Genomic DNA, 13299 nt, shown 5'->3' with positions numbered 1-13299 from the left:
GTTGTTTTCATCTATGTATGGTATGATCAGGAAATATAGGTCAGCTACAAAAGACAGAGTTTAGCATATGACAACCAAAACACAGATGCATTGTTTGCCACCCAAAACCAAAAATATAGTTGTAAGCCATGTGCTGACAGTCTCACATTTGTAACATTTTCATTTCAAAGTTTCTCGTTATCTTGTACAAGAATTCATTAATTGCTTTTCTTTCTGGTAACTTTAAACATGGTGATATTTTGAAACAGGGTCTCTACCTGGAAGACAGTAAATCAGCAGTCACCCAGGCTCCGCAGAAACATGACCTATACATAATGTTTTCTGCATATGTATAGAAATACAATTAATCTTCGAGAGCAGTGAAAAACATTTACTTATTAGAAGCTGCCACTCTTGCAAATGAGCTCTGCTTATGTCCTAGAAAGAGGTAGATTAAAGCAATCTGTGCTTTAACAATTAGCTTGGTAGCTTCATTGAAGTGCATGTTTGTCCTCATGCCTGGTGTTTTCATGTTTTAATTCAGAAAGCAGCAATATCCTACCACACACAAATGAGGGAAAATATGTAGAAGGGGTGATGGCCCATATAAGCCTCCCTTTATAGCCACTATCCAATAAGCAGTGATAAACAGTGAACAATATCTCATAAAAGTCACAGACATCTGAGTAATACTGGTGGCATTTAGAGCTCTTCTCTCTTATTTATGTGACTCAGAGTCAGACACTCTGCATATTTTCAGAAGGGAATAAACAAACTCAAAGTCCTCTCTGTAGAACAATCCAAAATGTTCTAGAAGACTATCATTTTCCACCCTTAGCGAAAGTTAAATGCAGCCAAAAGCCATTAGACTTCCCTCTTTGTGGAACAGAAAACATTTCTTTTCTCCAGAGCTGCAAGATCCTACCCACCAAAGGTGTAGGCAAAGCCTGGAAGATTCCTCCAATTGTATCAGGACAAATTCCTTCAACAAGCCCAAGTATTCACACAATCTTGGCTTCTTGGAAATATTCACTGTACAACCAGAGTTTAAATGCCAAGAGGCAAGTTCAATTGTGTCTGGCTTATTGGAAAATGTTGTGTCACAATTCAGGGCAATTAGCAAAACAGTCTCTCTATTTAATTTGGGTGGAGGCAAAACATAGCAGCCAATAATTACTTCAACAGTTTTCCTTGTGGTTGCCTTTGAAGTGTCTGTCAATTAAAATTTGAAAAAAAAGAAAAGAAAAAAAAAAGAAGAAAAAACACACAAGCAAAAAAGGGGAGATCCCAAAACAAACTGTGAGATGTTCAGAAGGTTGTCTGGGGTGACAAACAGTTAAATGGAAAATTGAAACTAGTCTACCAAAAAAAAAAAGAAAAAAAAAAAAAGCAGCACTATCTTATAAGCAATTGCTTTAGCTGTCTTGCTAAATTTAGTCTAAATGCTTAACTGTGCCTAAGTTCCCTTTATTTCTTGGGTGAGGGTAAGAATTGCAGCAAGAGAAAAGTTGGTTCATGTCTCAGCTGTGTTTGGCAGATCCTAAACAACTGTAAAATGCAAAACAAACCCAAAAAGCCCCCTTTGGCTTAAGAGTAAGCCAAACTAAACGGATAACAAGGTAAGCAAGGGGCATCTTCATCTATGCAGCTAAGCTCAGGTCTATTTAGCTCAAAATCCACTGAGGACAGGGAATCTGCATGTGGACTTCGGCAGCTTTTGACGAGCGCCCTTTTGCCATTGCCTAGAAATTTTACCTCTGGAGCACCAATGTGTACAGTCTTCCAAACAAATTATTTTTAAATAATTTCAGTAATTTCAGCAATTCTACCAGTAATGCTAGGAATGAATGTAGTACTTGGTCTCATTCAGATGAGCATGTCCCATTTATTTAGACTAGACATTCCATTTTTATTACAACTATCGCCATTTCATTACTCTGTGCTGAAATCATTGCATCACTTCGTGAGTCACCTATTGCCATGCTATCTGGAGACCAAAAAAAACAAGCCAACATACCATACAGAACTGGAAAAGGACAAGACAGCAAGCAGGAAGGAGTAGCAAATATAAGAGTCACTGAAAATTATTTCTGCCCGATCAGCCAAAGAGGGAAGTGACATGCACTGAAGATCTCCTCAGACTTCAAAGAGCCCTTGAGGTTCTACATATTTCAATTTCCTGTACACCACTTCTCAGCAGAATACTAAACAGGCACAAATACCAAAGCTGAAGGGCTCAGTGCTCAAGTCTAAAACTCAACAGACACAAAGGCCTTGGCACACTCAAACTTTTACTTCCAAACAAGAAATACGTGCAAATTCATTAAACCAGGTTGCCCAGTACCTACCCTCTCATTGGCATTACATTACAGAAAATACTCTATATTTTTTATATATTTTAATTTAAAATAAATTATTGTGGCAAACATCTTGATAGGCTAATGCAAGAACTGTGTTGAATGACACACGTACCTTCTCTGTGATGTAGAAATTGGAACTATCAGCGTGCTGCAGTGCAAATTGATCGTGATTCGCAAGGGACCACCTTAGAAATACAAAAATAAATTAATCACAAAATGAAATTTTAAAAATTCAAAAAGTACCCTTTACATAATTTTACTACGATCAAACAAGTGCCTGTCATTCCCATGTATTTCTCACACTCTTCCATAGCTTTCAATGACAAGTTCCAAAGTTTAAGATAAAAGTGTGCTTACAAAGGGAAAACTTCAGTACAAATAGATCCTACAAATTAGATTTTCCCTTTGCATATCTGAAACAAAGCCCTGACCTTGACCATGGTCAAGAAAGTAATTCCATAACAAATACTTTCCTCCCAAGGCAAAAATAAAAAGGGTGAGGGGAGAAGAGAAACTACTTTGTCACTACAGTGACACTTCAAGTGCTCCAGAAATAAGTTGATAACGATCTGATACTCATTCCAGATCTATAAAAACTAGTAAGTATTATTTTTGCTTGCACTAAGCAAGATCACTAAATCACTAAACAGACAAAAAAAAATTACAGTACTAGGATTTTATACCAGCTTATACAATACCCAATGCATATACTATTAAATTGTATCACATGTGAAATATCACCTTTTTAACTCAGTAGCAATTTGATTAATATAAACTAATTTTTCCTATGTGATATAATTTACTTAAAACAGCATTATTGTCCCCAAATATTAACATATTAAAACCAAAGCAAGCTATTTTTCTTAGCCAATTATTAGTTCATATTGCAGGACTTGTGATGAGCATTTCAGCTTAATCTGAGCAGTCACATCAACCAGACCAGCTTACACTAGCCACTAGACCCAGTACTCAAAAACCAAAGCCACAGTCAGTGCTTTAATTCCTTAACTCATGAACTGCAGGGTCCATAAGAGTAAAGCAAGTGAGTAAAATGCATCTCCACATAGAACGGCAACAGTCTAAACAAAGGTCACCCACATGATGGAGCTGCTTTGTTAGGAACCTCGTCTTGCAAGTAATTAATCCAAAATACCCTGCAAATTCAAAATCTGAAGATAAAACAACTACAAGATTTAACTAATGACTGGTCATGCAGGTTATCTATATTTTCTTCAGAAAAAAAGTTATCTCCTGATTAGTTTAATAACTCAAAAAGTATCTAGTACACACCACATGGCAGGACTTACCCATCACAGACTTCTTTTATTATTGAGGACAGTGGCTTTTTCTGGTTAAGGAAAAAAAAAAAGACAAAAAGAAAGAAAAAATCATTGGATTGGAACAGCTCTGAGCTCTTAAAACATGATTCCAAAACCACTGACTGCACAGAACAAAACAAGCTACTAGTATTTCATTTTGTTTAATATCAAGCTTGATAGGACCCCAAAATTTTCTGATGTTTTGGTCTTACAATCTATAAAGATAGCAATTCTATGCATACGTATGATGACATTATCAGTCGTTTTTGTCAGCATTAGCCCATACGGCATCAACTCAGCTTCTCAACCAAGAAATCAAAGAGTCTGTTTTGTACACTGCATCTCATTACCCAACAGAAACATAAGATTTAGATATCAACATGAGCATTTTCCACGAATGACATGTGAAGCAAGAAGACATTCAATATTTCTAAACCTTCTTTTGTCCCTTTCAGATATGGTCATATGATGACAGTAATCCTCTCTCTTAAGTACACAGATGCAGGGTCCCCTCTCATAAAACACCAGCTGGAAGGTGTTAAGATCCCAGATGTATCAGTTCTGCTTTATTCTCTACATCTGTAAGCACGAGCATTTGGACTGACTGAAAACAGCTCTGTTGCTTTGAGTCCCAAAATAGAAGGAACAGTCTAGTCTGGTGATGTTGCAATGCTCTGAACATTGTTAAAAACACAGGGTGCACACACAAGTGTTTTTAGAAGATTGCTGGCTAGAAGAAAACGCATTTTTATATCCCAAAACATAGATGAAGTTGCATAGCAAAAAGAAACGGACAAAATTTCACCAACCAGTGACTACTGAGCCTTTTTTCTCCAATGCTGGGTGATTACACATATCTGCTGCTTCATGAAAATTCCCCGAATCACCCACGTAGCACAGAAACACGAAAACGCAGAATGATTTGAGTTGAAAGGGATCTTTAAAGGTGATCTAGCCCAACCCCCCTGCAAGGAGCAGGAACACCTTCAATGAGATCAGGTTGCTCAGAGCCCCATCCAGCCTGGCCTTGAATGCCTCCAGGGATGGGGCATCCATCACCTATCTGGGCAACCTGTGCCAGTGCTTCACCACCCTCACTGTAAAAAGTTTCTTCTTTATATCTACTCTGAATCTACTCTCTTTTAGTTTAAAACTGTTACTATTACTGGCCTATTACTACAGGCCCTGATAAAAAGTTTGTCCCCATCTTTCCTGTAGGCCCCCTTGAGCCTTCTCTTCTCCAGGCTGAACAGCTCCAACTCTCTCAGTCTTTCTTCACAGGAGAGGTGCTCCAGCCCTCTGATCATCTTCATGGCCCTCCTCTAGACTCGCTTCAACAGGTCCATGTCTTTCCTGTGCTGAGGGCTTCCAGAGCTGGATGCAGTACTCCAGGTGGGGTCTCACCAGAACAGAGTAGAGGGGAAGAATCAGCTCCCTCAACCTGCTGGCCACACTTCTGATGCAGCCCAGGATATGATTTGCCTTTTGGGCTGAGTGTACACATTGACGACTTATATCCAACTTTTCAATCACCAGAACCCCCAAAGTCTTTCTCAGCAGAGCTGCACTCAATCCCTTCATCCTCCAGCCTGTATTGATACTGGGGATTGCCCCAACTCAGGTGCAGGTCCTTGCACTTGGTCTTACTGATCTTCATGAGGTCTGCGTGGGCCCACTTCTTAAACTTGCCCAGGTCCCTCTGGATGACATCCCGTCCCTCAGACATGTTGACTGCACCACTCAGCTTGGTGTCATCTGCAAACTTGAGGATGGTGAACTCGATCCCACTATGTCATTGATGAAGATGTAAAACAGGGTCAGTCCCAATATGAACCACTGAGGAATGCCATTCATCACTGGTCTCCACTTAGACATCAAGCCATTGACCACTACCCTCTGGATGTGACCATCCAACCAATTCCTCAACCACCAAACAGTCCACCCATCAAATCCCTGTCTCTCCAGTTTAGAGAGAACGATGTTGTGGGGGACCGTGTCAAAGGCCTTAGAGAAGTCCGTATCTCTTCCCTTGTCCACTAATGTGGTCACTCCATCACAGAAGGCCACTAGATTGGGCAGGCACGACTTGCCCTTGGTGAAGCCATGCTGGCTGTCTTGAATCACCTCCCTGTCCTCCATGTGCCTCAGCACAGCTTCTAGGAGGATCTGTTCCATGATCTTCCCAGGCACAAAGGTGAGGCTGACAGGTCAGTAGTCCCCAAGACCCTCTCTACTTACTTCAAATAATCACAGTTCGCTGAATTCTTAAAAAGCAAACAAAACACACAAACTCCACCATACAAACACCCATAAACCACACTGTTGTCAGAACAAGCTGCTTCCCTTTAATGTTTACAGGAAACTGATTAGGCTAAGAACTAACTCAGTAGCAGGGTGTGTTATGTGGAGGTAGAGTTATTTTTCCTTTGTATTTGTTTTCTGAACTGCATCACTGTATAGACGGAAAGCCAGAGACAGGACTCCTTGGTCAGGTCAGGATCAGGGAAGGATTTGTTATTTCAACACTCAAGTCAACTAAGCCAGTTTATAAACAGGCAAAAACATAACACAAGACCATTTTAACCAAATGTGAATGAAAGCATCTGCTGAAAGGTTCCTGCCCCCACTTGCCATGCTGTCGCAGTCCTTGGTTTCCATCCTTCCTCTTTCACTGCCATTACTATTTCACATGACCACCCAGATAATCCACACCAGGGAACATGATGAAATAAAAAAAACCTGGCCTAGTAAAAAGGGGAACAAAAAATGTTTTCACCTGGATTGATCTCCTTATCCGACTTGCTACGTGCCTAAATGATGAGCAAGCACATGGGAGGACAAGGCAAGAAGTGTGAAACAGCTCCCTTCTGCAGCAGCCAACATCTCCCTTCTCCACCACAGTTTCTTTCTGTTGCACCGGCTCAGCTGTTTGTATAGCTGTAGCCAGGCTGTGAAGCAGATCAGGCAGATCACATGAGAAAGAAAAAAGTGTCTTCTTCCCCACAATTTTTTTTAGCCTGATCAGGTCCTCAAGTCTGGATTACTGTGTCATTTATGTGCAGCTGCTTTGACCTGCTGTCCTCCTCCTCGAGGGATTTTGTAGCTTCTGCCATGCTGTGAAAGCAATCCCTGCTTTCAATTGCTTTCTTCCCCCTGTCCCTCCCCAAAAAAAAAAAAAAAAAAAAGAAAAAAGAAAATTCCATTTTTGGGGGAAGAATACAGCGAGGAGCACAGGTTTGCCTGCAGCGGGATAATGCAAGTTTGCCGTCCACCATGCCTGTGCCAGCCTGCGGGTGAGCTGCTGCCAAGCGCAGCGCACAGCTCTGCACACTGCTTTCCCTTCTCTCTCCTCAGGATGCTACTGCAGGTCCCACACCAGTATTTCCCTATTTTGACAAAATTTGTAAAAGGAATTAATATCCCAGAGAGCCAATAAATTGATATCAGCTAACAGATTTAATACAATGGAGGACAAAAAGTAATTCTTCTCCTCCCCATCATTTCCCATAGGAACTATAGTATCCCATCAGAAACAATTACAAAAAGACACTTTAACAACCAAAACGAGCAATAATATAAATACTGGGAAGGCTGGATACGGTTACTTTCCAGATCATTACTTTAGTATGTCTAAGTTCTCTACACTATCAGCTTTTACGTCCTTTCTCAATCCTACTCATTTCCCTCCTCCTTCTCCTATTCTACAGTACCTTTGCATTACTATATGACATTATTTGAAAGTAAAAACTTAGGACAAAACAAACTAACAAAAAAACCCCTAGAATCTGTAAGGGACATTTAAAAAAAAAAAACAACACTGATCTTCAATAATTAAAATTATTAATGCAGCCAGCCTTTCACAATACACTTTTGTCCCCCTTGCAGCACTACAGCTATAGCACCGATGTGACCTAGTACAACTCAGTGAACAGTAACAGGATGAAAAAAAAGTGGAACTCTTCTGGGATACAGAGTATGCAATTAGTAATTTGATAGCACTTTACAAACTAATAAATGTAACAAATACGACTGCAATCCTAATAAGCTGCTGCTCTTAATCATCCTTTGGGCTGCACCCTCCCGGCATATAAGTCTCCAGACAAAATTATTTCCCCTTCCCTACCAAGCAGATAAATGTCACCAGCACCCTGTTCACAGCTGTAAGCGGGACGTTGCGAAAAGCAGACGAGGGCTGCCAGGACTCCTCTGTGCAATCGCTCTGGCGAGGGCCGGTCAGCACAGGCTGTGGGAAGGCTCTGGCAGGCAGCACCCTGAGTGGGCAGCGGTCGCACTCCTACTGCCCTGCCTGCGCACGGCCAGGCCTCCGCGCCAACAAAACCCTTGTTTGTTCTGGAAGGGACAGACGGGTCAGCCAGCAGCTCCCATGGCCCCTTCTCAGCCAGCTCGCAGCCACGTGCAGAATCCCTTCACAGTCCTGCTACCGAAGGCTCTAAGAGGTGTATCCATGCTTAGATAACAGCAACAGGACACGACTGTTTACTGTACATATAGGAATGGATCAGTACTAGAAGACAAACAAAAGTGAGCTACTATATTTTTTTTCTTTTTGAATCATAAAAGATGAGCTAGATGCCTATTTCCATTCTATGTGGAGCAAATTTACTTGGCAGACCTTTCAAAGACACTTCTTTTTTTGCCTGGTTGTAAATATTTGCCTGATGTCAAAGAGAATGGACTTGATGCTTTTGTTATTTTCACCTTCATAAAATTAAGTTTATGTAAATTTACACAGTATCTTCACTGAATTTACAATTACGAAAAGTCAAATTCACCTTTTTAGTCAATGTACTTCAAAGAATTCCTCACAATTAGTTCAAAAATACTTCAAATTTTTTCTTTCATCAAAATGAATATTTTGTGCTCGTGCATTTTAGTTTTGAGGTTTTGCCTCTATGCCCTCCCCCTACACCAGTAAAAACGAAGTGTGCTTTTACACATGCTGAGATGCTCTTTTAAAGCTCCAAGAAGATAAAGCTGTAGCTTCAATGCAGGAAATAACACAGATCAAAGTAAATCTTATGCTGCCTATAGGAGATAACCCCTTCAGCTAACATATCACAGCCATCTGCCCTGAACATATCAGTTAGTATAATAGTATTTTCCTAATAAGGTAAGTATTAAATTGATATCTGGAATCCAGTGGGAAATGGTAATGGGGCATTATGGCCTCATGACTTATTGATCTGCATACACGGTGAGAATCCTGCCATTGACACCAAGCATAGACAGCACCAGAGCCGATGTGAATTTAAACACCTTTAGCAAAGCTTCATCTGCATTGACTGGATCGTACATGTGTCTGAGAGGCTAGCTTCGTGGAGCCCTAATAACCTCCACTATGCAGTAATACCTGCTCACCACTTCTGTGCTCACCTGCGTATGTCTGAAGTCAAGTCTCCAGGCTTTGTGTGCCAAGATGGACACAGATTCTTAACTGAAGTCTTCTTGAATACCTGCCCTTGCTACTTGTGCAGTATTTTGCAGCACTTTAACTTGCAGAACACAGACTTCGATTTCCCACTCCAACTTCCTCATCAGCTTCATCCTTTCATGCCAACACCTTGGGTTCCCCAGAGAGGTAACCAGTCACCAGGAAGCACTAAGCACAGGCGTGCAAGAGTGCAGGCTGGGCGAGTCCAGGCCACTGGTTTGTTCCAGGGAAATCGCAGGATGAGCAAAAGAAAGCTAAAAGCATTTAATACACTAGTGCTGATCAACCCCTAGGTCCAGTGCAAACCACCAGTACACTAATCTGAGTTTAAAGCACTTCCAAATCAAATCATAAGAGAGTGTGTGTGCGTGTGTGTGTGTGTAAGCATGTGTGAACTGTAAAGAGGACAGAAGCCTAAACATGGGTAGAAACCTGTGTTATACACACAGTTCAGATATAATCTGATTGTGCTATACTTCGGAACTGCAGATAGGTTTCTTTCAGGCCAAGGCCAGATAGGTTTCTTTCCTTTTCAAATGACTAGCAGAGATTCAGTGCTTTTTCTTTTTCTGGGTTGGTTGGTTTTTGGTTGTTTTTTTTTTTGACAATGACTGGGATATCACTTTCCCTGCTGACACCTTTTAATCACAGAAGTAACAAGAAAGCCCTTAACCCTCACTGTCATTAAGCCCATTGCAGAAAAACAGCAGATGCGGCACATCTGTTAGTGGAAAACACTCAGCACTAGAAAAAAAAACGTTCTGTTGCCGATCTATGCATCTGTCAAAAAGCAGAACCTCAAGTCAGTAAATACACCATTCTATCTATAATTAATGCTACCCTTCTACTAACAAATCTTTTAGTACAAAAGTAATTTTTACGGTTATTAAGAAACAGAAAAACACCTCTTTCCACAATCAGTGAAGGCTTCTTCTGTTACTGTCATACACCAGGGGCTACAGAAACAGAAGCAGGACTGTCTTCTGGCAAACATCAGATGCCAGGACACCTGCGTCCTTGACTCACTATTTCACCACCGGTTTCTCATGTAAGAGAGATGGTTTTCTCCTGTAAGGGGGAAGTACTGTAGAATTTTGGGCTTCAGCCTCCTCAACCTGTTCTGAACCACTTTGCAAATCAACTCTCTCCATTGACCACAGAGTATTAGCGAGACCAAACTTGATAATTCGGCATTGGACATCTGGAAAAGAAGGAGACGAGTATTTCCCTAACTCGGGGGAACACCAGAGAGAGGAAATATCTGAAGAACAGGGATACCCCGACACTGCAGTAACAGAGACCATAAAACCCAGCCAAGGCCAAGACAACACTACACGGTTCTGTCGGTGCACAGCCTGCTAATGGGAGAGAGCTTTTATTGGCTCAGTTCACAGCCCTTAAGGTGGCAGTTTTCACATGCCAGTAGAAACACTTTGGTATAAATACAGCAGGTGGGGTTCTGCAAAGCACACAAGACTTCAGGAAACCTAGTTGCTTGTGTCCTCTTCCCCTTCACTCTCAGCTGTAGCTTCCTCAGTTACTCATTTCCCTCCGCCAAAGACATCCTCGTTCCTAAATCTGCATTTCACCAGATCATATGTCTAAGATGATAAAGTGACTGTACAACAAGGAAGCAGTGAAACATAACAGTATTTAAAAACAAACAAACAAAAAAAAAACAAACAAAAAAAAAAACCAACAAACCACCACCAAAAAACCACAACAGAGTCTTACAGGAACTTCTTACTCCACATTTAGTCTCCTAACAAGCCATAACATTCCCTGCTTCCTCAAGTACTTCGCGAACAAGGACACCAAAAACTCCCAGCCAAGAATACTGAAGACTTATAAAACACCTAGGGACCCACAGCTGCAGATTACAGCACATTTGCATGCAACATACTCACACGTTTAAAATCCAGTTAAAATACAAAGCAGGGCTTTAAGATGTTGCTCTTCACTCAACCACTTTATTAGGCGAGCATACCTTTGAAAACTGAATGAAAAAAACCCAGACTCACAGCTCATGACTGACAGACTGGTGGCCTACAAGAGTAGAAAAGTCTCTACGTGAAGTCACAAAAAAATTATGCAACGGGATTTTTAGTATTACTCTCCTTTGTACTACAATCTTGGAGCTCTTTAAGGATAATATAATGGAAACATAAAGTGTGCCTGGATATCCCAAGCTGGCCAGAATGTGAATTAAGTATCTTGTAATTAATTCATCAGTGCGTAGCTCCAGGAATCTCAAAATTACACATTTGCTTTAAATATAGCAGAATTAACTTTTAAGAGATGAGACTCCTGCTGTTTCTTTAAAAATTTTGCAGATGCAACAATCTTAAAGTCACGTTCAGCCTTCATCTTGAAAATGCCAGCAACTGCAGGCAGCAAAATTCAGGCTCCAACAGGGAGGTTCTGGTTAGCACTACGGGGCTAATAAAATCTGTAATTTGTTCTCCATATTAGTTTATCTGACCTGTGCCATGCTCCTTTTTCTGCTGTACCTGTTAAAGATCAGTGTTGGCTTTTGCAGTTTGCTGTGCTCTGTAGTGATGAGTGATGTTTTGCCTTGGTTATTTGTTACTAAAACACTGACCTTGAGCTTAATCTGGTATTTTGGCTCTGTACCGAAGCCATTACTGTACTTTGGGTACCATCTCATGGAGACAATTAACAATTATACTTCTTCCTCTGAGAGGTTTTTTCTGGGGGAAATACAGAATGGCACCTTCGCTACCTTCTTCTGTGGTATCTTCTCCCTCATGACAATAACTTCTTAGTATCTTGAACATCCTTGGGTAGTTACAATGCTTCTATTGGTATTTCATAGAAACACTGCTTCAGTTTTGCCTAAGGTTAACAAGTAATTTAGAAAGACAACCCACGCTCCGCAAGAGCATGGTCATGAGTGGCATGGCATGTGGGAAAATATGGGTAGGTATGTAGAGAAAGCAAGAGGCACAACTTACGGCACTGTGCTGGGCCCTGGCCAGCATCCACCAAGCTCTGCTCGACATTATGCAGCACCCTCAAGGAGAAGAGAAGGAAAACAAACAAACAGACACTATGGCTATACCAGACACTGTATCAGTCACCTCTATAACTGAAAAGAAACAACGGAAGCAGAAATCAGCTCATTTAGGAAGGAACAAAGAAGCTTCTCTTAAGAGGGAGCAGGAGAAAGAATCAGAAGAGGCAGCCTGTTCTGCAGCACAGCAATTACAAGAACAGGAGGAGGGAGAGACTGAAATCATAAATGAGGCAGAAACCACCAGACCCCTGTCCTTAAGTGAGCTGTGAGAAATGTGAAAAGATTTTAGCCATTAACCAGGTGAACTAATTCTCAGCTGATTACTCCAGTACTGGGATACTGGAGCCAGTAATCATGGATTAGAGGGTAAGGAAGCCCAGCAGCTGGGATCCCTTGGGAAGGATAAGCCCATTGACAAAGGGATTGGAAAAAATGCAGGAATCATAAGTCTTTGGCAGCAACTCCTGTCAAGTGTGAAGGACAGGTACTGCCTCAAGGAAGAACCTGCAAATTCCCAAAGCAAATGGACCAACGCTTACAGAGGTATCCAGTACCTGAGGGAATTAGCCACGTTGGAGGTGATCTGTAACGACCAGGCATCCAAAGACCCAGATGAAATCCAGTGGATGCAGCCCATGCGGCAAAAGTGTGTATGAAATGCACTGATGCTATACACCCACGTTCTGGTGATAATGAGCTGGACAGACAGAGAGGCACCAACTACAGATGAACTGGCCAGACAACTCTGTGAATACGAAGATAATCAATGCCCCCTCCACGTGGGCCTGTGTCTCAGGTGTCGACAGACTGACCCCAAAAATGTCTGAGCAAGCCAAGAAGGGTAAGCATTCCTCATGCACTCCAACCAAGGTGACTGAATCCTGGGTGAAATTTTCTTCATAACAGTTAGTATAGGGCTACTTTTTGGATATGTACTGCTAATAGTTGATAACTCAGGGATGTTTTAGTTATTGCTAAGCAGTGCTCATACAGAGTCAAGGACTCTTTTGCTCCTCGCATCACTCTGCCAGCGAGCAGGCTAGGGTTGCACAAAAAGTTGGGAGGAGACACAGCTGGGACAGCTTACCCCAACTCAAAGATGTTCCACACCATATGATGAGACGGTCAGCACATAAACTAGGAGGAAAGCTG

General features: G+C 41.5%; 1 protein-coding gene across 5 annotated transcripts in view; it reads right to left on the bottom strand.

The window, feature by feature from the left end:
• ELMO1 (engulfment and cell motility 1) overlaps nt 1-13299 on the bottom strand; it is a 317094-nt gene that overhangs the window by 246271 nt on the left and 57524 nt on the right. For all 5 annotated transcript variants that reach the window (XM_086742954.1, XM_086742955.1, XM_086742953.1 and 2 more), the window contains 2 exons: nt 3647-3687; nt 2452-2524 (listed from right to left, as the gene is read on the bottom strand). In XM_086742954.1, the coding sequence (XP_086599080.1) occupies nt 2452-2524; nt 3647-3687 (114 nt within the window). The remainder of the gene's footprint in view (nt 1-2451; nt 2525-3646; nt 3688-13299) is intronic.

Source organism: Chlamydotis macqueenii, chromosome 2 (genome assembly GCF_036417535.1).
Source record: "Chlamydotis macqueenii isolate bChlMac1 chromosome 2, bChlMac1.mat, whole genome shotgun sequence".
NCBI lineage: Eukaryota > Metazoa > Chordata > Aves > Otidiformes > Otididae > Chlamydotis > Chlamydotis macqueenii.
This window is presented reverse-complemented; position numbering and strand designations above follow the sequence as displayed.